At 41.2% G+C, this 25,688-nt stretch overlaps 1 protein-coding gene across 1 annotated transcript; it reads right to left on the bottom strand.

The window, feature by feature from the left end:
* Window positions 1-5,248: 5,248 nt before the first annotated feature.
* LOC144706690 (Insulinase (Peptidase family M16) family protein) lies at window positions 5,249-24,932 on the bottom strand. Its single transcript, XM_078579689.1, has 19 exons — window positions 24,534-24,932; window positions 17,518-17,593; window positions 17,245-17,291; window positions 16,706-16,818; window positions 15,198-15,271; window positions 15,014-15,109; window positions 14,821-14,940; window positions 14,493-14,726; window positions 14,128-14,276; window positions 13,662-13,818; window positions 10,517-10,672; window positions 10,022-10,401; window positions 9,790-9,939; window positions 6,821-7,003; window positions 6,520-6,723; window positions 6,308-6,414; window positions 6,057-6,210; window positions 5,759-5,880; window positions 5,249-5,676 (listed from the first exon to the last, which is right to left on the bottom strand). Exons 1-19 carry the CDS (start codon window positions 24,864-24,866, stop codon window positions 5,436-5,438), a joined length of 3,096 nt encoding a protein of 1,031 aa, XP_078435815.1. The 5' UTR covers window positions 24,867-24,932; the 3' UTR covers window positions 5,249-5,435.
* Between the last annotated feature and the right edge of the window lie 756 nt (window positions 24,933-25,688).

Raw genomic sequence — 25,688 nt, 5'->3', positions numbered from 1 at the left:
GTCATAAGAGATGAGGGGATAGTAGTGAGAGAGAGAGAGAGGCAGAGGTAGAGAGGGAGAGAGAGAGATGAATGGATAAATGGTCATAAGAGATAAGAGGATAGTACTGAGAGAGGGATGCAGAGATAGAGAGGGAGGGAGAGATATGGATGGATAAATGGTCGTAAGAGATACAGGGATAGTAGTAAGAGAGAGAGAGAGAGATAGAGAGGGAGAGAGAGATATGGATGAATAAATGTTCATAAGAGATAAGAGGATAGTAGTGAGAGAGAGAGGGAGGCAGAGATAGAGAGAGAAAGAGAAAGGCTGTCTTGTTTAAAAGCACCCTGTAGTTGACCTGTAGAAATTAGGCGAGACCGTCTCCTCGTGCAACCAAGAACATTCTCCCCATCAGCCTCTCCACCATCATAAACAAAACTCCCTTTTCTCCGGATTAATAATTAACGCTACAAACCCTACTAAATTAAACTAACCTCTATAATGACATGGCTGGCGTAATCATCTTGATAGAGATGGGCGTGGAAAAAGAAAAAAAAAAAGAAAGAGCGGACAAGAGAGAAAGATAGAGATAGAAAGGGAGCTTTCATGTTATTATTGTATTACAGACGAAGAGAGATTAAAAAAAGAGAGAGAGATAGGACAAGAGAGATAGAAAGGGAGTTTTCATGCTTTTGTATTGCAACCGAGAGAGATAATAAAAGAGAGTGAGCAGACGAGAGAGAGACAGAAAGGAAGTTTTCAGGCTGTTGTATTGCAAACCGAAAGATAGAAAAAGAAAGGGAGAGAGAGAGAGAGAGATTGAGATAGAAATGGAGTTTTCTGGCTACTGTATCGTAAACGGAGAGAGATAAAAAGAAAGAGATAGGACAAGAGAGAGAGAGAGAGATAGAAAGGGAGTTTTCTGGCTGGTGTATTGCAAACGGAGAGAGAGAAAAGGAGCAAGAAAGGACAAGAGAGAGAGAGAGATAAGAAAGGTAGTTTCAAGGCCGTTGTATTGCAAATAGAGAGAGATAAAAGAAAGAAACAGAGGACAAGAGAGAGATAGAGATAGAAAGGGAGTTTACATGCTATAGTCATGCAGACGGAGCGATAAGATGCGAGAGAGTGAGGTAGAAAAGTGACTTTCTTGCTATACCGCACAGGGAGAGAGATGAAGAGAGAGAGAGAGAGAGAATATTTCATGCCACTGTATTGCAGATGGAGTGAGACATATAAATAGAAAGGTAATTTTCATGATATTGTATTGCCGACGAAGAGATGAGAATAGAGAGAGAGAGAGAGAGGTAGAAAGGTAGTTTTCATGATATTGTATTGCCGGCGAAGAGATGAGAGAAGAGAGAGAGAGATAGAAAGGTATTTTTCATGATATTGTATTGCCGACGGAGAGAGAGAGAGATAGAAAGGTAGTTTTCATGATATTGTATTGCCGACGGAGAGAGATAAGAAGAGAGAGAGAGATAGAAAGGTAGTTTTCATGATTTTGTACTGCCGACGGAGAGAGATAAGAAGAGAGAGAGAGAGATAGAAAGGTAGTTTTCATGATATTGTATTGCCGACGGAGAGAGATAAGAAGAGTGAGAGAGAGAGAGATAGAAAGGTAGTTTTCATGAAATTGTGTTGCCGACCGTGAGAGACAAGAAGAGAGAGAGAGAGAGAGAGAGAGAAAGGTAGTTATCATGTTACTGTGTTGCAGACGGGAAGATATAAAGAGATAGGTAGTTTTCATGCTATTGTAATGCAAATGGAGATGGGTAAAAAAAGAGAGAGATAAAAAGGTAGCTTTTACGATATTGTAATACAAATGGAGATAGATAAAAAGACGGAGAGAGAGGACAAGAGAGAGAGAGATGAAACGGAGTTTCCTGTTACTGTATGGCAGACAGAGAGAGATAAAAAGAATATAGAGAGATAGAGGAGAAGAAAGAGAAAGAGATCAAAAGGGAGCTTTCATGCTGTTGTATTGCGGACGGACAGAGATAAAAAACTAGAGGGAGAGATAGAAAGGCAGCTTTCATGATATTGCACTGGAAATGGAGATAGTTAAAAAGAGGGACAGAGAGAGAGATGAAACGGAGTTTCCTGTTACTGTATTGTAGATAGAGAGAGAAAAAAGAATAGAGAGAGATAGAGGAGAAGAAAGAGAAAGAAATAGAACGGGAATTTTCATGCAGTTGTGTTGCAGACGGAGAGAGATAAAAAACTAGAGAGAGAGAGAGAGATAGAAAGGTAATTTTCATGATATTGCAATGGAAATGGAGATAGATAAAAAGAGGGAGAGAGAGGACAGAGAGAGAGAGATGAAATAGAGCTTCCTGTTACTGTATTGCAGATAGAGAGATAAAAACAAAAATAGAGAGAGAGAGAAAAAGAGAAAGAGATAGAGAGGGAGTTTTCATGATGTTGTGTTGCAGACGGAGAGAGATAAAAAACTAAAGAGAGAGAGAGAGAGGTAGTTTTCATAATATTGCAACACAAATGCAGACAGATAAAAAGAGGGAGAGAGTGGGCAAGAGAGTGAGATAAAACGGAGTTTCTTGTTACTGTATTGCAGACAGAGAGAGAAAAAATATAGAGAGAGAGAGAGAGGACAAGAAAGAGGAAGAGATAGAAAGGGAGTTTTCATGCTGTTGTGTTGCAGACGGAGATGTATAAAAAATTAAAGAGAGGGAGAGAGATAGATAGAAAGGTAGTTCTCATTATATTGCTATGCAAATGGAGATAGATAAAAAGAGGGAGAGAGATGAAATGGAGTTTCCAGTTACTGTACTGCAGATTGAGAGAGAAAAAAAAATACAAAGAGAGAGAGAGAGAAGACAAGAAAGAGAAAGAGAAAGAAAGGGAGTTTTCATGCTGTTGTATTGCAGACGGAGAGAGATAAAAATAATAGAGAGAGAGAGAGAGAGAGAGAGAAAGGGAGTTTTTTATGCTATTTTACTATAGCCAGACAGAGAGAGGAAGAGAGAGAGAGTAAAAAGAAGAAAAAAAAGTGGGCATAAACATGGTCGGCGTATAAAAAAATAAAATAAAATAATGAGAAGGAAACAGCGTTGACCTAAAACCGACGGTTGGTAGTTAATCTCGACATCAGGTTATTTCCAAGGGAAGAGAGAGAAACAGGAAGAGAGAGAAAGTGGGCCCCCACCATGTTATAGGCACATGGGCCACGTCCCTCTCCGGCAGCGACGTCTCGGATCCTGTCTTGTCGGGCTCCGGACCCGCTACTCGAATCCGACAAGGGCTTAGCTACAGTGGGGCCCACCCAACTGGGCCCATTATGTCGGCCCAATGGGCCTAATCGCCCTCCTGAAATCTCTTTCTCAAACGATTCTGAGCCTCTCGTTTTGGGATATGCGGCGGCTTGATACTCTGCATTTAATTTCCAAGATGGCAAAGTCACCATTGATTATGTATAAATTGACCTAAGTTTGCATCATGGGATGCAATAACTCATATACCCATCAGTTGGTTTATGCAGAAATTAATCGTTAGATTTAGTGGTTGGCTTGATTCTGTGAAATCTTAGATGGGGTATGTATGGGTTCTCCACGGTTTCAAATTGTGTGTTTTAATGCTATGGTTGACCTCATTACTCAGATGCACACCCATTGGTTTTATGCAGAAATTTTTCCGGAATGTATTTAATTGTCTTGATTCTGTGAAATCTTTTTGGGTGAGTATTTTAAGGATCTAGTAATGAGATGGGAGGTATCCACAGTTTCAATTTTCTTGCTGTAATTCTATGGATAATCCCACATACACATCCATAGTTTTTTATGCATAATTTTTTTTTGAATATTGTTATTGGCTTTATTTTGTGTGATATTCTGGTGGGTATTGCAGGGAATAATTTAAGGGTTCTCCATCGTTTCAAGTTCCTTGCTCTAATTCCATGAATAATCCCACATACACATCCATAGTTTCATGCATGAAATTTTCTTGCATATAGTTATTAACTTTATTTTTTTCGGTATTCTGGTGAGTATTGCAGGGAATAATTTATGAGTTCTCCATGGTTTCAAGTTTCTTGTTGTAAGTCTATGCAGAAAATTTTCTAGAATATAGTTATTGACTTGATTTTGTGAAATATTCTGGTGCATATTGCAAGGAGATAATAATGAAATTTGAGTTCTCCACGGTTTCAGTTTCCGTGTTGTAATTTTATTGTTGACCTCATAACTCACATACAGACAGGTTTTATGGAGAAAATTTTCTAGAATAAAGATACTGCCTTGATTCTATGAATCTTCTGGTGGGTCCTGCAAGGATATAATAATTGAGGCGAGTTCTACGCAGTTTCAATTTTTGTGTTTCGTAATTCTACAGTTGACGTCATAACTGCAAGGAAAAATTTTGTAGAATTTAGTTATTGGCTTGACTATTGATGGTTATGGCAAGGAGATAATGTTGAGGTGTGATTTCTACTCTGTTTCGGTTTGCATTTTAATTCTATCGTTGACATCATAACTCACATACACATCCTAAAGTCGGTTACAGAAATTTTTTCTAGAACATAGTTATTGCCTTGTCGGCGTAAAATCTTGTGATGGGTTGCAAGGATTTAATAAAGAGATGTGAGTTCTCCATACTTTCAGATTTCTTGTTGCAATCTACGGATTCCAGAGGCAAACCCCGGATTATTTTTTTTTGAATTAAATTGAAATCACAACTAATGATCCTCCCTGTTTTCCACAACTGTGTACGGATTTTATAGAATCATAATTGGAGAATAAATGAACAATATTGTGGCTATGGAAATTATCAGGAAATTCATGGCACCCGTTAATTAGTTGGCTTATAGACTCACAACTTTAAACAGCATATGACTTGTGGGCTAATTTTGTGAAATCGATGCAGACATTTTAGTATTACCAGTGAAGAAAAAATAATAAAAAAGGATATTATTGTGCGAAGACCATAGGACAATTTTAATCCTTACAAAATAAATCAAGCTTCATTTCACCCGTTCATTAGGAGGCATGAACTCACAAGTTCATGATTCATTGACAAGAGGTAACCCGGATTTTTTTCTCCATCAACATGGCCAAATTATTAGAACATTGCACACTCAATTCTACTATTACGATAGAAAACTAAATGCACTAAGTTAATAGCTGTGGAGGGTTTAGGGAAAACATAAAAATTCCTGTCAGCTGTATACTATAATTTTTTCTATGATTTTTTTCTTAAACAAAAATACTAACCTCATTATCTGAAAACATGTACTGCCTCTCTGGTATTAAATTAGAGATTAAATGAACAAGTTTTTATAGCTGTGAGCACAATGGGGAAAAATTTATAATTCGTTTCCACAAAAAAAATAATTTAAATGGCGACTTCCGGAGAGGGCCGAGACGATCCGCCTTACGTAGTGGCGTAAACAACATCCCAGCCCGCTTCAATTCATCCCAAAGCAGGAATATGGGCTCAAAAAGAACTTAGCAGAGGCTTGGGTAGAAGACTGACCCCTTTTTGAACAAGTCAACATCGTCAATAAGGGATCCAAACTCAGCGGCGTCCTCTGTCATTGCGACGGCATTACAGCCGCAGACGTGGATGGCCAGTCGCCGGCATTTGGGCGATGATGTCAGCAAATAAGTGTTGTACCAGTCCACAACCTCTTTCTTTTCAACTGTCTTCAACTCCTCAGCCTCCAGTTTCGACGCATTAAAAGAGTACCTACATAAGCATGAAGTCAGCTGATAAGTATCCAAAAGTCAAGTCATTAAGCAAAATTTAACATGAACAGCCAAAAGTCAACCTCTTGTCGACTATCTGTGTCCAGTAGCGGCCGGTTTCGTAGGACAGGGAAGGATCCTTCTCTAATTTCTGCGCAATTAGGGCCTGCTTGTGGTGTTCAAAGGACTCTTCATCCATGGTATCCTGAGAAAGAAAGAAAGGGTACATATTATTTACGTAAAAATTAGATAATTTTTAATCAATCGACAAATATTTTCTAGAGAAGTCGAGGCTGCATGAGCAAATAATATTTAAATATTTTCTAGGGAAGAAAGTATTTAAGGTCGGGTGAATGAATGAAATGGGTTGAGCTTCTGCACCAGCATCTCTTGTAGACCGTCGATGAAGGCTGTGATTCTCCGGTGCAAGTGCGAAGGGGTATATTTGGGAGACTGCACCGTGAAGCAAAAACCTAGAACACGGTAGGTCATCCGAGTGCTGCAGTCTACTGTGTAGCCCAGCTGCTCTTTCGTCCTGAGACAGATGAAGACCATGGCACCAACCTGTTACTCAAATTCTAAATTATAGTATAGAATAATTGACTTGGGTTGCATTCAATCCAAGGGAAAACCTGAGCTGGTTGAAGTATGGTTCGTTGATTATATCAGAGAATAGATCTACTATCGCTCTCATCCTGGTGGACTGGACCCCTTCGTCCTGCTCAACCTGGAAATATAGCTGCATTTGAAATAGAACAAACAGTTTAAATTTTCATCCAAGTGAGTTAAGTTTTTATTTTATTGATAAAATATTTTCTGGATTTACGGGGCTTCTAATGGGTACCTCAACCACAGAACTGACTTCTGACCCGTTTTTAACAGGAACTCTCCGGATAAACCTTGAGCTGGCAGGAAGACATAGAATATGCTCTTGATGACAGAAGTCAGTGGTCAATGGTTGAACGTGAAAAGTGTTGGCAAAGATATTTGCGATGTTTACGGCTTCCTTCTCCAGTAGGTTGCCATGACAAAGACCCTCGATGTAAAGCTAACAGTTTAAGGGTAAAGAAAATAGAAGTAAATAGCTGCATAAAATTTGAGAAATACATTGTAGAGGAAGTAAGAGAGGGAAATTAATTTGCCACCTGAGAGAGAAGATCAGGAACAAATGTTTTCAAATCCAGCAAAGAGATACCGCAGAGGCAAGACAGCTTGTCATTCACATCCCAAAATATTTTCCGAAGAATTTGTATCCTCAAGTATGATGAATGGTTCAAAGGCTTAATATTAGCATTTCTCAAGGCCCTCTCCATCTCCTCTTTGATTACCTGTTCGCAAAAGAACAAAGAAGTCCAATAAAAATTGTGATCTAGCATTTTTGTATAGTCCTAGAAAGATGTGATTCAGCAATTGAGATGTTGAACTGGGTGCTGATCTGGACCTAAATCCCGTCCCATCACAATGACAAGAGGTGCTGCAATTCTGTTCCCACCCAAGTCTTCTGACATGTACGAACGTGGAATTTCAGCTTCAGGACTGTACAGGACACGCTTCCTGTCCAGTTCTATACAATCTCCCAGTGAGTGAGACTGTGAGTGAAAGAGATGGGCCAGATGGCTCCAGCTGTTTCACGTCATGTCAAAATAGCTAGAAAATGAAAGGTACATGTGATACGAACCCAGATCTAGGTTCGTATCGGGAGGACCGTAGAGGGCGAGGAGAGATAGAAACTCCCAAGGTAGAGAGGTGAAACGGGAAGGATCGGAGAGGAGGCCGAGCAGAGGGGGTAGGGATCGGCCGAGGACGAGCCACCTGAAGACACGGTGAGGTAGAGTCGATCTCAAGAACGGGGATCGTAGAGGGAGAGGGGAAGGCCAGACCTAGACGAGGAGAGGGGAGACAAGAAGACCTCACTTAAATCAACTACTTCTTTCTTCTTGGCTGCCCTCCTAAAGGGAGGGCATCCCTATTTAAAGGAAATACATAATAGCAAATGACTGAAACGCCCCTGTGGGCTAACATGACAAAATTACCCCTAGGATCCTATCAACATGCTAAGGGAGGGGTTCTGGATGGGATGCAGTAAGCCTTGGCCCAAGAAGAGACACTGATATGATTCTGACCCGTGTCTATGAGCGCCGTCAGCCCATGAAGCAGAAGAAGCCCACGAGCACACCAAAAACTCTGACTTACGGGCTGGAAAACCACTGAGAAAGCTGGCAGCACATTGTGAGTGAAAATCTCTCTCTGCCTCTCTCTCATTCTCCCCCTCCTGGCCACTCCTCATCTCTCTCTCGTATGCAGATGGTCTTCCCTGGAGTGATGATCTTTCTGTTTCCCCCTTATCTTCTTTCCCTTTCTGGCATCATTTAATCTCCCTATCATTCGTTTCCTTGAAAGCTGAACAATCGCAAGATCTCACTGGGCATAGACGTGTACTTTTTGGCAGAAGATAACATTTCATTGATAACCCTGAGACATGGTTTTATCACACACTAAAAGGACGGGTGACAATAGGATGTGTATCATTCCATCTCAGATGTGATCTTTATTTCTATTGTTGTCTCTTCCCTTCCAAGAACCCTCCCGGATAGAGTTTTATACTGATACGTACCTGCCGGTTCGTATCAGTGAGAAGACGAGAAGGGAGGGAAAATGCGCCGGGATGGTTGTCGGCGTGCCGGAATGGACTACGGCAGGTGGGGGGCAGGCGGAGTGGACGTCGCCTATGAGAGGGGTCCGGCGGAATGGACGTTGCCGGAGGGAGCCAGGCACATTCTTGTGATACTTCTTGGCTGCCTTCGTCAAGGGAGGGCTGCACTATTTAAAGGATTACAGAAGGTCCAAATGACCTAAATACCCCTATTGGGCTAAATGATGAAAAAAGCCTTAGATATGTTGGGGTTGTATCATATGCCCACACCTCCATTAAATTGGAAGTAAGGAAGCTCCTTAAAAGAGATACTTTCACCTGACATCATCCCACATCGGGTCTACGTCCGTTCAAGGCCCAATAAGGAACTCAAAGGGAAGACAGCGGCCCAGATCCCTGAAGTACTTAAGCCGTCACGTCCCTCTGAGTTAGGGCAAGAAGAAAGAACCCCAAGTGAGCTCCCCCTTCCCTCTCGCCCTGTCACCTTTCCTCCCTCATATCAGTTGTGCTCATCTCTCTCTCCCTCTCCGCTTGCAGGCCACTCCTAGCTGTAAGCAGCGACTGCTCAGGACCCTCCGTCGCCCCTCTGCTCGTCCTCACTCTCCTCCAGTCCCCAATCCCCTTCTCTCTCTCTCCTTCTCCTCCACCCAACATTTGAGACCGAATTTCGATTGAAAATTTTGTGTTACAGACGAATTTCTATTGTTGTCTCTTCCCTTCCAAGAACCCTCCTGGATAGAGTTTTATACCCACACCTCCATTAAATTTGAAGTGAGGAAAACTCCATAAAAGAGATACTGTCAGCCTACCGCAGTGGATTGCTTCTCATTTACCTCAATATGTAATGTTTTGTGTTTCCCGTTATACAAGAATAACATCCAATGTCCTGATCAACCAATAAAATTCTTTTGCGTCAAACTTAATTTTGCTCTCCTTCCTCTCCTGAAACACCCTGCACTTCACTTTCTGTGGGCCAGATTTTTGGCCAAAAAACACCAGACTGTTTCATTGGATGGGATAGGGTGGTTTCAAAAGCCATGAAGAGTGAGAGGGCTGGGCCCCATGTAACTTAAGGCCTGGGAAAAGAATCCACTTAAATTAGATAGTCAGCCACATACTCTGCAGACCCTCGTGCAAAAAAAAGACAATGGACCACTTATAATTTCTGACGTGTAAGAACAATAGGATACAAGGAGAACAAAACAGAATACTGTCTAAAATTTTGGCATGCCCGAGCTCCCTTCACAACTCAAGAAGATAGCGGCTGACAACTTCCACAACGCAACAGATATTATACTTTTTTAAAAAATATTATATTAAAGATAGCATTTCCTTTCAGATGAATCATTTTCACATTAATATCTCTAATGGTACCGCTTTCGCCAATATGGAGATGAAATTCATCAAATTGAAAATTGAAAGTTGACAAAGAGGAATTGCCTGGAGAGGTAAAGTTCTCACCATAAAACGGTCTTCTCTAGGAGAAAAGCTTTTGCAGGCGGTCAAAATCCTAAGGAGAAGGGCTGATAGCTTGTCGTTGAAACCATAGAGCCTGAGTTCAAGCTTATCCACAATGATGGTCACAGAAGTGTCCAGTTTAGCCACCCCAGCCTACAAAGTGTTTCAGAAAGCAGTTATACACCAGGAGTCAACATTAGCTGTGCCTTCTCATTATTCACTAAAGAGAACAAACCTGATACAAGGTCTCATTCAACTCATCCTTCAAAAGATTTATGAATAACTCGGTGAGAACGAAATTGCGTAGGCTACTGTAAGCTCCCTTGACCGACACCAAGAAATATGTATTTGCACGGGGGACCTCAAAAGTCAGGTCAAGTTTGTACCAAAGCTTCATTATTGGCTGATCAATAAGGCACACTGGAAGAGTCGACTGCACAATATTCTTGGATAGATTAGAACTCCGAAGAGAAAAATCAGAGGGAATGAACTCATTTCTTAGTGGTAGATGCAAAGCCGGGTCAATTTGGGGAGGGTCTCTCCAAATATCCATCAGAGATGAACTGATTTCTTCCTCAACATAATTAGATCCAAACCAAGGTTCAGACTTTAAACCTGAAATTAGAATGAAAATTAGGGGCCTAGAATTCAATGAATTAATCTAACCTATGGAGCGAGTTAAAAGTAGTTTTGTTCCGCAAAATATTTTTAAGGATGACCTAAACTTTACCAGGAGATTGAGAATCAAAAGACTTGGTCTGCAAGTCGACCCTCATGTTTTCTGGAGTGAAAAAGGTGAGAATATGTTCTACCAATTCACCATCCCAGATTTCATATGCATATTCTCCATATATCATGTGTTCTTCGGAGTAGAACATCAAGTTCTCTGCACAACCGAAGGAGAACACAGGTTAGAGAAGAAATGTGATAAAAGGGAATGAACTTTTCAGAATTTATGGACATAAAAGAGAAGATAATTGTGATAACTTAACGAATGAAACTCTGCAAATATTTCTACACAGTGATGGGACTACGGAACGAAATTACCTATTGTTACCCATCATTAAGGAAGAGGCCTCAAAAACGGAATAAAAATATCCCTCGAAAAAAAGTTTTACCCAGAGCTTATTTTTCATTACCTTCCCCATTTGTGCTTCCTTTTTTCTATTTCACGAAGTACATGTGGCCCACAAATTATAAGTGGGCCACTCTCTCTTATATTAGGTGTTTTTCTGTCTTCATCGATATCCAACATGTATGACCATAACATTATGTTACAATCCCAATGGAGATCTAACAAAATCAAGAAATGGGACTAGGGATAGAGAGGAGAATAGGAGAGATGGAAGGGGTAAGAGAGAAGAAGAGAAAACGATAGGTGAACAAACTCTCAAGAACCTCCGAATCGGGAGTTCTTGCCCTCACGAAAGCCGGATACAGATACTCGTGCCAAGAAACGACAGGGTAATCATTCATCAAAAGTCCCTCTAATGTCCTTACAAGGGGGTATTTATAACCCTACAATTTCAAGAATCGGTTATCTCATCAGGACTCTAACACATTATCCTCTCCATCAACACCTTATCACGAAGGTGGAATTACGAAAATTGACATCAGACCTGTGAAATGGTTCCCAGGAAGAATCATCACTGGGTTAACCCTTCGATTTGATACATACATCAACTCCTCCTGGTCTAATTTGGATATTCTTTACTTTCTCTGGTTGGAGTTGTCACTCCATCTAAGAAAATAATATAAGAGGGATAGATTGGGCTTGTTCAGCCTGACCCAAATCTTTCTTAAACTACATGTGGTATGCGACCCTTTCTAATATCTTCAAGATCATATAGGGACCAAAAAAGAAGATAAATCCTCTCTTAACCTTTTTACTTGAGACTTCATACAATAGAGTTTTAAGCACAGATAGACACTGTCCCTTACCTAGAGCTGATGTTGATCTGTCTTAGTTTTCATGGCGTGTTGTGCTTTGCCAAATCAATGTGATGAGCATTTGGTCTCTTTCCAAATGAAGGGTGTTCAAAGAAACAATAAGGGTCGATGATGAACCATATTGTATCAGTTATAGGGGGTCTCTAAGTAAGGCATTTATCTTCTTTTTTGGTCCCTTACCTAGAGCTGATGTTGATCTGTATTAGTTTTCATGGCATGTTGTACTTTGCCAAATCAATGTGATGAGCATTTGGTCTCTTTCCAAATGAGGGTGTCCAAAGAAACAATAAGGGTCGATGATGAACCATATTGTATCATTTTTGGGGGGTCTCTAAGTAAAGCACGTGGAATGGTGTAGCTTTCAGGGCTGAGAGAAATGGCATGTAAGAGGAAAACACCGCCTTGTACAACCACATGGAATATTGCTTAGAATTCACATATGTACAGTACTTTATTAGGTTTCTAGGCACCAATTAAATACCTCTGATTGGCTATCTGACTGAGGATGATACGAAGAACTTGGTGAATCCATTCGAGCCCATCCATACCTTGTATCTCTCTGGAGTACCATCAGCCCTTTGGTTGGGTGTATACACCCACTGACATCCCACAACCTTTTTACCAGGGGTAAGGGTACCCAATCCTATGTAACATGTTTAAGTAGGGCCATCACGTCCTCGCCCTTGGCTCAATGCCACTCCTCATTAGAAATAACTTCTGCCACGAATGTCAGAACAGGCACAGTCCCCACTCTTGAGATAAACACTTGATAAGGTGTAATCAGGCACGCATAAGACAGAAAGTTAGATATAGGGTACAGTTTTCACATGGTGCACCTTTGCTCCCCTTGCACAGAGCAATAGGCCAAAGAGAGCCCTCAAGGACTTGGAGTTGGCTCTCTTGACTTGGTGGACTTGATGGGGGTTCCTCGGCCTTACAATCTGGATAAGTCGAGAATTCAATGTCAATGTGAGGTAATACTTTAGGCACTGTAGAAGATCTACGCTGGATCTGTGAAGATGGTTCCAAGTGCAGATCATCAGTACTGGTCTGAATAATATCCGATCCTTGTGGTTGCCTCCCCCCATGTATGGTACAGATTCATCAAATATCACACTGGCGGAGATGAGAATTTTCTTAAAGGGAGCACAATGGCAGTTGTACCTTTTCTTTGTAGGATGATAGGCCACAAATATGCATTTAATAGAATGTGGATCCAGTTTGCACGCTAATGTGGATTCTTCATGAACATGGGTGACGCAGCAAAATGTCAAACGGAGAAGATCAATTTTCAATTTTGCAAGAGGAAAGGAACTTAACAACTTCTCCAGGAGATTCAAATTATTGAGGCTCCTGGAAGGTATCTGACTGATAAGATGAGCCAGTGACACTCTGGGCGGCAGGCAGATCTTCAACGCAGCTCCCTGGAGCAACCCCATCAGCAGCGGGAAGTTTTGAAAAGAAATCAATGCTTCCTTTTATGTCACACAACCAAATATCTAGTGCTCTCAATCTTACCTGTTATACAGGTAATATATGAAAATCATACAGAAGCATACGTCCAATTTTGGGAAGTAAAAAGGAAATTTTGTCAAGTCCACAAAAATCTGGATATAACGTGTGAAGGTTGATATCCAGTAGTGTTAGTGAGATAGTCAGCCTTATGGGCTAATGGGCCCTATTCTATAAGCCCATTAGCCCTCTTATCATTCTCTCCCTCCTAGGGTATATGTATACCCAGCCATGTACTCTATTGAGTTATGTCATTATCTTCTTCCTTCCTCTCTTGACAAGTAGTATCTAACAATTCTTTTTCTATTACAACCTAAACCAAACATCAATCTCATAATGTGATACGTGCTAAAGACCTGAATAAGTCATCCCTGCAAATATAACCTATCATAGGGCCCAAGGGAGGAAATGACCTGATAACTCAGCGGCATAATCATCCTGAGGCTGCTCCTCAGCGAATCGGAATTCCATGTTTCCAATGTCCTGGAGCTCCCTGAATATCCATTCTTGCGGTTTGGATGAACGCAGCAATCTTATGTATTGATAGATGACCCCGATGACAGAATAGAGCTGCCAAAAGCATGACATTCCGACCAATTGTTAACTGATAAAGTAAAAGATAATTATAGGAAGAAGCCAGAAAAAAGCATAGAATGCCGGAATGAAAGATTGAACCAAAGGAGACAGCTGTAATTTTCTTCAATATGGTTGAAACTAAATCGCTGATAGGAAAGAGCTTTTAAGACTGCCCACAGGTTAGAGGCATAAGGACGACTACTTCTGAGTCATCTTCTATTGCTTATTTTCAAGAATAATAAATTAAGGGAAAGACACAGATCTAAGTACATCAGAAAAAAGAAAGATGAACAACACACGTACATCTTCTAACCCAGAATCTGTCAGATGAATAGAGGTGACAAATATGTATGCGATAGAAGATCTGTTAGTTCCTTCATCGCCAACACCAGCTGACAGAGAGGTTGCCCATCCCTTGGCCTTGAGAAGAGAGAGAAGGCTTCCACTGCCCTCTGCAAACCATTTTTAAATTAGTCGAATAGATTAATACACCAGATTCCAAGGTTAATATGTCAGAAGTATAAAGATGAATGTAAATCACTTTGAAGAGCTGAATTAAAAACAATAGTTAGCTAGCTAACAAGAGAAAAATATTCATCCAAAAACATTCCAAGGCAACGTAGAAGACATGCAAATACTGAATTTAGGGAAGTTATCAGACAGCTTACCATGACCCATCAGATGTGAAATATAACCATCAGGCTTCTTAAGATATTCTTTGAGAAGACAAGGCAACGTCCACGTGAGATCGAGAACATGAACGTCTTTAATGGCCTCTAACCTGTACAGCGTCCCGGCCTTCCAAATTGGCATTCTCTCTTTAACAACTACTTGTCTTTGAATGCCTCCTTTGATGCCACCAAAAAGTTCAACAACCCAGTCCTCGAGAGTGTCGAGAGACTCTGCACGTAAAAACAGAACATAAGAATGCTGATTTAAAATTAGAAATAGCATTTGACATCAATTTTCGCAATATTTATTTGAAGATAATGAGACCTCCGCCAATCACAACCAATTTCATCACTCCTCCATGATAATTTTCTTTGTACAAGTGCAAAATTTCTTCACGTAAATTGACGCCATTTTCCACCGCATCTACTAGGCTTTTTTTATTCCCTGAAGTGTACCAAAGTAAAGTTGTTGAGGAGGATTAAAAAGTTAAAACAGATGACAAAGCCAACGCCCATACCCCAAAAGAATCTGTTGAAAGGATGATCGGGCGGAGCAGTATGGCATTGAAGTTGCAATAGTCGACAACTATCACTTTGCAATACCTGATTGAATTCTACAGAACAGGAAGAGTAGCAGAGTCATGACAACAGAAAAGCATGGGGCAAAACAAATACAGAAAACAAAAATATACTGTTACGCACCAGAATCAACTGCTAACACCTCTCGATCCATTGCTTCGGATTTGACCAAGGGTGAAACAAAGAACTGTGAGAATCTGCAAAGGTAGAAGATAAAACATGTCAAATAGGTTTTTTCAGAAAAAAACACGTCAAATAGGAAAAATGAACAAGTTTCATTTAAGCGGAATTTATTTCATTTCACTCAGATTTTAAACGCTTTATAGCAGCTCGAATGCACAGAACGTTCGATTCATCATATCTACTAGAGCACACTTTGCTTCCTTATCTATTCAGGAACAGAGCAATTTCCACTTAGATGATCCAAAAATGAGGAATTTTTAAACTGAACCAAACCCATACAACTTTACTACACAATCCTTCCCGACAAACATTATGAAGAACTCACTGTTTCTTCTCTGTTGACCCCTCCTGCATGTATCACCTACCTTAAAGTGAGCAGATATCTGAAACAGTACCCATGCTTTATTATTTGAGAAAAAGAAGTCTAATCGCCCAAGGAATCAAGGAATCATCCAACGGCCACAGCCGCAATGTTTTGTGTATGTCACAACCTGCTAAGCCGACTAAAAGGACAACTGCAATAGACACCCAATAAAAGGTGAGGTGGGGAAGTGTGACGGGCATCCGGCATGTTGGGAAGTTCCACCAGAAGAGGAGGCAATTTGGGAGAGGCTGCATCCGGGTATCTCGCAAAAAGGGGCTACCGAAATCTAACGAAACAACTTTGCATCATCTGGTATGTTTGGATACCAGAGAAGTATCATTCATCCTGTTCGGAGAAAAAGACGACATAATAGAAACTAGCGCTGAGAATATTACATTTGGCAATGGATTAAGAGAGTGGCCAGGTATCAAATCCATCAATCAATACTACATTTAGGGAGGAAAAAGAGATAATTTGGACTCAGTGACAACTATCATATATTGGCACTTTCTTGTTTGAGAATTGTATGAAAATACAACGCCTCACACAGTAAAATACAACCCCCTACGTTGCTTTCAGAATACATAGAGGTCGTGAAATATGAAGAGTTAATGGACAATCCATAGCCAGATTCTCATTGGCGGAAGGGAGAAACTATAATGAGTGTGACAATAAGACTAAACAACTTGTGTAGTATGGTTTGACAAATGTATTGTGGTTTTTATTAGCTATGAGACTACACAGATTCTTGAGGGAATTTAGGAAGGCTGTTGGGTAATAAATATCTATTTTCAAAAAAAAATATCTATTTACAAAAGAAGTTTCAAGCTCAGATAGAGAAGTGAGTGTGCGTTAAAATATTAAGGAATAAGTGGACCGGAGAAAATGAGTAACAGGGGTGCAAATTGAAAAATATAAACCTTGACAAGTGTCACAAAAAAATGCACAAGTTAATCATATGAAGCTTCAAAAGATTGAAAGAAGATAGGAAAAATCTGATAGTTGATTTTTATAGAACGGGTATTTTCATAATACACAAAGACGTCAACTCCGAAAATGAGTAAAAAGAATAAACACTCCACACCTCTGTAAGGCACCTTTGAGGTGTTCTCGATTGACTTCAAAATGATAACAAGTGTACTCGAGCTCTGTGTAGGCATTAGATGAACCTCCATGCTTGGAAAGATACCTGTCGTACTGAAGGCAGAAAAAAATCATGAAGTAAAATCCATGGCACATCAGAATAACTTCAAGATGACTTTAGAGACCCATATTTGATAAGAAAATTATAAAGAGGCACATTTGACGTGAAGTTGTAACCAAGAAATCCATGACGGGGCAAGTGAAGCAAAATACACTAAATAATGGACAAGAATGCGCATTTTTTCTTGACTGATGATAAATATATTAGCAGGGTGCAAATAACATCTCCATGGAGCTCCCATGTCAGTCGTCTTCCCGGTGGTCTCTGCCTTCAATCTTTGAGAGATCTCACTCTCTTAATGTCACAGATCCAAATACTTAATGACCTTAAGCTTAAAATAAGGAAATATCTTATTTAAAAGGACAACTACAATAAAAGAACAAAGATTAAATGTCCGAATATCAGACAAAAAAACAAACCTCATTCTCATCAGGATACTCAGAACTGCCCATGAAAAGCATGTGCTCTGCAAAATACAAAAACTATAAAGTTGAATAATAATTAAAATGGCCGTATCAAAAAGATGGTAATGCTATGTAATAATTTATTTTCCCAGAGTTCCAGTACTCTTCTCGTATTGCACAAAGGAAAATAAAAAGTGCATTAGAATAAACTGAGAGATGAGTAAACTCAAGCAGGACAAGTATCAATATGGATCATGCCAATCAGGATCTGGAGAAAAATGAGCCGACCTAGAAAATGTGCAAGGCCCTGAGCTGTTTGCGGATCAGAGAGGCTGCCCATTCCGACAGACATTGCAGCAGCAGCCTGTAAAAAGAAAATTTCGAATAAATGAATTGAAGAATAACATGGTCCAACTAGTCAACTTGATACCGGTAAGCAACCAATCCCAAATATTTACCCTGACAAGGATAAGAGGAATTCTAGGAGTTTGGTCACAAGATGCAGAAAAGTATTGCCTCAACATATTAAGATAAATAAGATATTATAGGAAAGAAGAGAGATATCATAGAGCAGAAGGAGCCAATGGGATCACATCAATTGCTGCAGATGCCAGCAAACAAGAATCACCAAAGGCTGATAGAGGTCCAAGCTGAGTCCAGAACCGTGATGTCTACAAGAGAGGAGATGAGCTGAGCTGAAGGGGGCAACAGACAAGGGAGGGTGTGGATGCCCCACAGGTCTAGGCAAATCACAAAGGGGGATATTCTACGGTACAAAGATGTGGCATGCAGATGAGGAAACTGGCACTGCGGGATGAGGCAGGGAGAAAGCCAAGGGTGCTGATGGGGAAGAACAGTAGACTGCAGATATTGGAGGCAGGGCAGGCGGGGAAGCTTTTGAGCCAATACACGATCTAAAAGGGAAAACCACAAGGTCGGCAGAAGTTACGGGGAAGAAGCTCGAGAATGAGTTCGCTAGCATCAGAGAGGACAAGAAGGCAGATAATGATCCACTCACGAATGGCAGCCACATGCGATGGTTGAGGCAGAGGGATTGCAGAGAGTGCAGGTGCACTGAAGGGAGCCATCAGTTAAGACATGAATTGCATCTCACGGAACACGCATGAACTCAGTGACAAATGGCAGGGGGGAGTGGTGGGAAGATACTGTGGAATGCTTGATGTTTAGAGAGAAGAGGAAGGAGTAGATAGACAGAGATAGGAAGAAGCATAAAACTTAACTCAAAAACAAAATACAAGAGTCTTATATATACATCGGCTATAACGGCTAGTTAGCCTTGTAACGGCTACTTTGTAACGGCTAGTTTGACTAGCAGTTACTTACCCGATTTGACTTTTAAGCAAATCGGGTAAAACCTTTGGGGGCCCATGTGCATCCTTTATGGGCCTGGGCCATATTCGTCAACACTCCCCCTCAAGTGCAGGAATGTATACTGGTCATTCTGATACCACCCCGACGTATCTAGGCCCTTTTAATCCTTTAGCCCAATAGGGGCATGTTAGTCATTTGGACTTCTGTAATTCCTTTAAATAGAGCAGCCCTCCCTTGAGGAAGGCAGCCAAGAAGTATCATCAAGAATGAGTCTGGCTCCCTCTGGCGACGTCCATTCCGCCGGACCCCCCACGTAGGCGACGTCCACTCCGCCTGCCCCTACTTGCCGTAGTCCATCCCGGCATGCCAACGACCATCCCGGCGCCTTCTTCCTCTCTTCCCGTCTTCTCCTGATACGAACCAACAAGGTTCATAACACATTCCAAGCTTGGATACTAGATATTGGAGGGTCTTAATTGGTAGCCCCTTGGTGAAGATGTCTGCGTACTGCTCTTCTGAGTTAACGTGCTCCGTCTTCAAAATCCCCTGTTCAAGATGATCTTGTATGTAGAATCTGTCGATGTTTACATGCTTCATCCTGTCATGATAGACCGGGTCATGTGCAATACTGATTGCAGACTTGTTGTCACACCGGATTATAATCGGTTTTGAGTATGTAATCTTCAAGTTGTCCAGCAAATTCTTAATCCACATCACTTCATCAATGCCTTTGGACATAGCTCGAAATTCTGCTTCAGTACTTGACTTTGAGACCACACTTTGTTTTTTACTCCTCCACGTTACTAGATTCCCTCCAAACATTGTACAATATCCAGTTGTTGACCTAAAATCAAGACGAGAACCAGCAAAATCAGAGTCAGTATATAAAACAAGATCAAGCTTACCTGTCTTGCGATACGCAATTCCTAACCCTGGTGTCCCCTTAAGGTACCTGAGTACTATGTTAGCTGCCTGAAAATGAGAATTCCTTGGCGAATGCATAAACTGACTTAGCACATTCACTGTAAAACATATGTCAGGTAGCGTATGGGAAAGATATAACAATTTTCCTACAATACTCTGATATGAGCTCATTTCTACCCTAGGTTCATCCTCATCTATAGTTAATTTATGCTTAACTTCGATTGGAGATTCACTCACATGACAATTCATATGTTTGGTTTCATTCAGTAAATCAAGTATCTATTTTTGTTGAGTCATTAGTATTCCTTCACTGGATCTTGCAAACTCTATCCCTAAAAATACTTTAGAGGTCCTAATTGTTTTAATTTAAAGTTTTTATCTAGGTGATCCTCAAGAACTCTGATTTCCCTGAGGTTATTTCCTGTTACTATGATGTCATCTACATATACTAATAAGATTGTTATTAGATCCTGACCCTGATGTTTAAAAAACATTGTATGTTCTCCATTACTTTGACTGTATCCAAGAATTTTCATGGCTTGGGTAAATCTCCCAAACCATGCTCTAGGTGACTGCTTCAGACCATACAGTGCTTTCTTTAGTTTACATAACTTTCCTTGAGTCGTTTCATCTGCATATCCTGGTGGGATCTCCATGTAGATTTCTTCCTTTAGATCTCCATGTAAAAAGGCGTTTTTAATGTCGTATTGGTTCAATGGCCAGTCTAAGTTTACTGCTAGAGAGATTAGAATTCTGATAGTATTGATCTTGGCTACTGGAGCAAATGTTTCTAGGTATTCAATTCCATATGTTTGAGTATATCCCGTAGCTACAAGTAACGGGAGACATCCCTATATTTTTCTGTACCACTTGGCTTGTAATAAAAAACCTTTTCGTCAAAGACTACATCCTTTGATACAATGTATTTCCTAGTGATAGGATGATACAGTTTGTAACCTTTTTGAGTGATCGAATACCCTACAAAAACACACTGATATGATCCGGCGACGGGTTTACGCAAGGCGTAGGGACCGGGCCGGGCCCGTCACACCGGAACAGACCCTCCCGACCCCGACGCCTACTTAAGCCGTCCCCAAGGATGGGGAAGGCAGGCATTCAGAAAGTAAGCACTCCCCTCCTCTCCTGACCCCCCTCTCCGGGTTCCTCACTCCTCTCCTCTCGTGATTGTAGATCGACGCGTCCTCCTTGCCGCAGAGCCGACAATCCACCTCCGGCCGTTCCCGCCTCTCGCCCTTCCTCTCTCCACCCCGGGAACTCTCTCCTCCCTCTTCCCTCCTCTCCTCTCCCGTGGAACATTGCTATAGACGCCAAATTTCATCGTTGAAATGAGATCTGTTTGAGTACAAGAACTATACGATACGACCAAGGATCGTATCACACACTTTAATCCTTTTGCAGACCATTTGTTTTGCTTAGAAGCATGGTTGTACACATAACCAACACAGCCAAATACTCTAACTGGCAATCCAGTTTTTAGTCGAACGTTTGGATAATAGGTCTCTAGTAATTCCAAGGGACTCTGGAAATCCAGAATTCTTGACAGCAGCCTATTAATTAAGTGTACAGCTGTCATTACTGCAAATCCCCATAAATTTACTGGTACATTTCCATGAATGAGTAAGGTTCTTCCCTTATCTACAACATCACCTATCTTTCTCTCAGCCACTCCATTCTGTTGTGGAGTGTATGGACATGAAGTTTCGTGTTTTATCCCCTCAGATCTAAAGAATTCCGTCAGCTCATTGTTTAGAAAATCCTTGGCATTGTCTGTTCTCAAGCCTTGAACCTGATCTCCAAACTGTCTCTTAATCAGGTTACATAATCCTTTGATATTCTTAGTGACTTCACTCTTAGTTCTTTATCTACTATAGTTATCAGTACACACTAAGAAATATCTATGTCCTAGTATGTCTGTTTGAGGAGAAGGTCCCCATACATCACAATGTATCATTTGGAAAGGTTTAGTCATCCGGGTGTCACTGGGTGGATAGGTAGCTCGCCTAAATTTCCCTAATTGACAGGATTCACAAGTCAAATTTTCAACTAAAACATCTTTGAACAAGTTGGGATACATATACTTTAGGAGAGAGTAGGAGGGATGTCCCATTTTTTGGTGCATCTCAACAATCGATTCTTGGGATGATTTCATCACTATAATCGCCTTGGATTCTCCCTCCCTTAGTGATTCCTGACTTTGCACAGGTAGGTAGTACAGCCCTTGATAAACCTTAGCTAGTCCAATCCTCCACCCGAGTTTCTTGTGACATAGGTAAGCGTCAAGATTATCGAAGAGGACATTATATTCCTAAAGTTTTGCCAATTTTTGTATTGAGACTAAATTTATAAATAACTTAGGAACATGTAGTACAGTTCCTAGTTCTCCTATTGGTTTGATGTTCATTTTACCAATACCAACTACTGGAAGTAGTGATCCATCGGCAGTTTGAACATATTTGCCAGGAGGGACAACCTCATATGCCATAAAAGAAGATCTTTGAGAGGACATGTGATCTGTTGCCCCGGAATCTAGGATCCATGCATTTGCAGGTTCCTTAGCAAGTAAAGCAATACTATTAAGGAGCTCGTGTTTACCTGTGTTTGCCACTGATGTTGACCCAATGATAGTTCCAGAATTTATCAAGGACTTCAAGTTCTGGAGCTCTTGAAACATCTTCTGGAAATCTTGAGCTGAGGGAAGTTCATTAGCATTATCTGTTTGGGATGCTCCTTGTTGTGTGAAGTGGGCCTTGGCTAGATGTGGAGGCTTGCCATGTAATTTCCAGCATTTGTCTTTTGTATGGCCTCTCTTTTTGCAGTAGTTGCAGAAAATTTCTTCTTTGTCAGATTTTTCCTGATCTCCCTTCTGTTGACCTTTTGTTACATAGGCTGTACTTTCAACGACTTCTTTGACTGAGTTTAGGCGGCTTTCCTCTTGCATTGCCTTGGACACAGCCTCATCAACTGTGGGTTCGTCTTCCCGATTGTAGAGTTGACTTCTTAGTAGTTCAAACTCCGGTCGAAGCCCCTGGAGGAATTGACAGAGGCGATTAGTTGCCTCGTGTGCTCTAGCTACTGGATCGGTATAAGGTGGACGGCAGTGATCGAGCTCATTGTGAATTTCTCTTAGCTTATTTGGGTAAGTAAGTACGTCCATGTCGCCTTGCTTGAGGGTATAGGACTGGATGATCAGTGTAATGGTCTTCGTTTTGTCATTCTTTTTAGAATGATTTCGATGAACAGCCATCCATAGAGCTTTAGATGTCTCATAAGAGGAATATTGAGTAAGCTGCTCTGACGAAATAAAATCCAACATCCATCCAAACACAAATTCCTCCTCCATGACCCACTTTGGGTAATCTGGATGAGTTTCACTTGGACGGTCCTCGGTTAAGTGATGGAGGAGCTGACGAGGCTTTAACGCTGCTTGGATAGTCCTCTCCCAGAGAAGAAGATTTTTTCCATTAAAAATGTTGCAGTTTGCGAACACTGGAAGATGGGTCAACCATCGATCAGGGATTATCAACGGATTCCCTGAAGATGGCGCAGCGGAAGCAGAAGCTATAACTGGAGCTGGTAGCTTCATTGAGTCATCAGCCATAGTTCCTCCCGTGGGATGATCCTTAGCTTCAATTGGACTTTCAGGTACTCTCGTAGATCACCCCTGCTCTGATACCATGTGGAATGCTTGATGTTTAGAGAGAAGAGGAAGGAGTAGATAGACAGAGATAGGAAGAAGCATAAAACTTAACTCAAAAACAAAATACAAGAGTCTTATATATACATCGGCTATAACGGCTAGTTAGCCTTGTAACGGCTACTTTGTAATGGCTAGTTTGACTAGCCGTTACTTACCCGATTTGACTTTTAAGCAAATCGGGTAAAACCTTTGGGGGCCCATGTGCATCCTTTATGGGCCTGGGGCATATTCGTCAACACTCCCCCTCAAGTGGGCTGTTATGGTGGCCCATTTGCAAGAGAAGATGTTCGAACTTGGGGGGTTGAGGCTTCTTGGAGGGTTTCTGATATGCTTTTGGTTAGAGTATACAAAAAAGTAAGAAAGAAGAGGTACTCAAACAAGGGGCATAGAACAGTAGTAAACACCACTGGACCATGTGACCCAGGAGGTTCTGACATGGCCACAAACTCCTATTCTTGACCAGGAGTGGACAAGAAATAAAGGAACCTATAAATAAAATGGGAGACCTCAAATAAATGATCCTAGAAGTTTGACTTCAGCATTTTGATATCTTATCATGTTGAGAAGTAGACAACAATGGATGTGATTGGGTGGGACATGACAATGCAGGCAGAGATGATGGAAGCGACAACAGTGAGGCCGAGGCAGGGACTAAGCGACAACATTCATTTATGCAGAACCAAAAGATCTAATTCCATTGATGTGATCTTGATTCATAATTGGGCGGGAATTGAATGTGAATCCAAGGTTCATAGGAAGAAAGGGATAATGTGAGGGTCAGAAAAGAGAGAGATGATGCCCTAACGAGTAGGAAACTACAGAAACCTCAAAAGGGTGTGCAGAAAGATGTGATAAAGTCGCCTTCCAAAGGAGACTGAGAGACAAAAGTGCCTCTTTATCTCCACATCTTAGCCATGTTCAGCTCAGTATCAAGCAGTGTTTGGTCTCCATTATCACCTTTTAAAGGACAATTGGGTATTGAATTATGGAGCAAAAGACAACAAGAATCCAAAATACTCACAGAGAACAAATGAATTAGGAAAAACGCACGAAAAGTTAATTAATTTTTCAAGTTAACAAGAGCCTGAACATCATTTTCGTCATCAGCATGAATTTATGGGGAACGAAAAACCATTTTCAACTCCACCAAGGCATCAAGTACAGAGCATAAAACCCATACTAAAAAAAAATTAAGCTCATTCAGCAGTGATTCAAAACACCATAGATTCGGACACACCGAAAAATAAAATGAACTGAATCAGCAAAGATTGAAACAATTAAAATGGCAAAATGTCAGGTAAGCATCAATAGAAGAGTCAATTCGTATAACCTTCTTCGTGGGAAAATCTCCCTTTTTCTTCACCTCCGGGGGACCCTCCTCGGACCCAGAATACTCACCATCCATGTCTTCATCGTCCCCGTCGTCCTCGCTGCCGCTAATTTCATCGCCAGACTCATCACAGTCATCGTCTTCCTCATCTTCCGTGGCCATTAGGTCTTCGGACGGTTTCCCAGGGCCATCGGGGAAGATCTCAGGATCGTGAACAAGAACAGCGCAGAGTCCGTTCGCGAGGTGAAGCAATCTGTACTGCCGTTTATCGTTCGGCGATTTGATCACTGCACTGTCGGATTTCGCCACTACCAATCCGGCGGACTGCACCATCTTCCTCTTGCTTCCTTCCGAGCTTTGCTACAGTAGAGGTTCGAGCTATGAACTGTGAAGAGAGACAATTTATATACGGTATCTTTGCAGTCAAGGAACGATTCGTTTCTTTTAACACAAGGCAGGTTAGGAGAAGGTTGACGGATGACGGATAATGCATGATGGATGATGGGTGATGGATGATGGATGATGGATGATGGATGATGGATGATGGATGATGGATGATGGATGATGGATGGTGGATGACCGATGATGGATGACCCATGATGGATGATGGATGGTGGATGACTGATGGTGGATGGTGGATGGTGGATGGTGGATGGTGGATGGTGGATGGTGGATGGTGGATGGTGGATGGTGGATGGTGGATGGTGGATGGTGGATGGTGGATGGTGGATAGTGGATGATGGATGATGGATAATGGCTGATGGGTTATGTGTGATGGAATGAGGGACAGATGACAGGTGACAGATGATAGTGACAGACGACAAATGATGGATGATGGATGATAGAATGCGCAATGGATGATGGATGATAGAATGGGGGATCATGGATGATGGATGATAGAATGGGAAATGGATGATGGATGATAGAATGGGGGATCATGGATGATGGATGATAGAATGGTGATGGATGATGGATGATAGAATGGGGGATCATGGATGATGGATGATAGAATGGTGATGGATGATGGATGATGGATGATAGAATGGATGATGAACGATGGATGATATAATGGCAGATTACGGATGATAGACGATGGATGACAATGATAGATGATGGATGATGAATGATGAATGATCGTGAAAGTGATTGTGATGG

Source organism: Wolffia australiana, chromosome 8, assembly GCF_029677425.1.
Source record: "Wolffia australiana isolate 7733 chromosome 8, ASM2967742v1".
Lineage (NCBI taxonomy): Eukaryota > Viridiplantae > Streptophyta > Magnoliopsida > Alismatales > Araceae > Wolffia > Wolffia australiana.
This window is presented reverse-complemented; position numbering and strand designations above follow the sequence as displayed.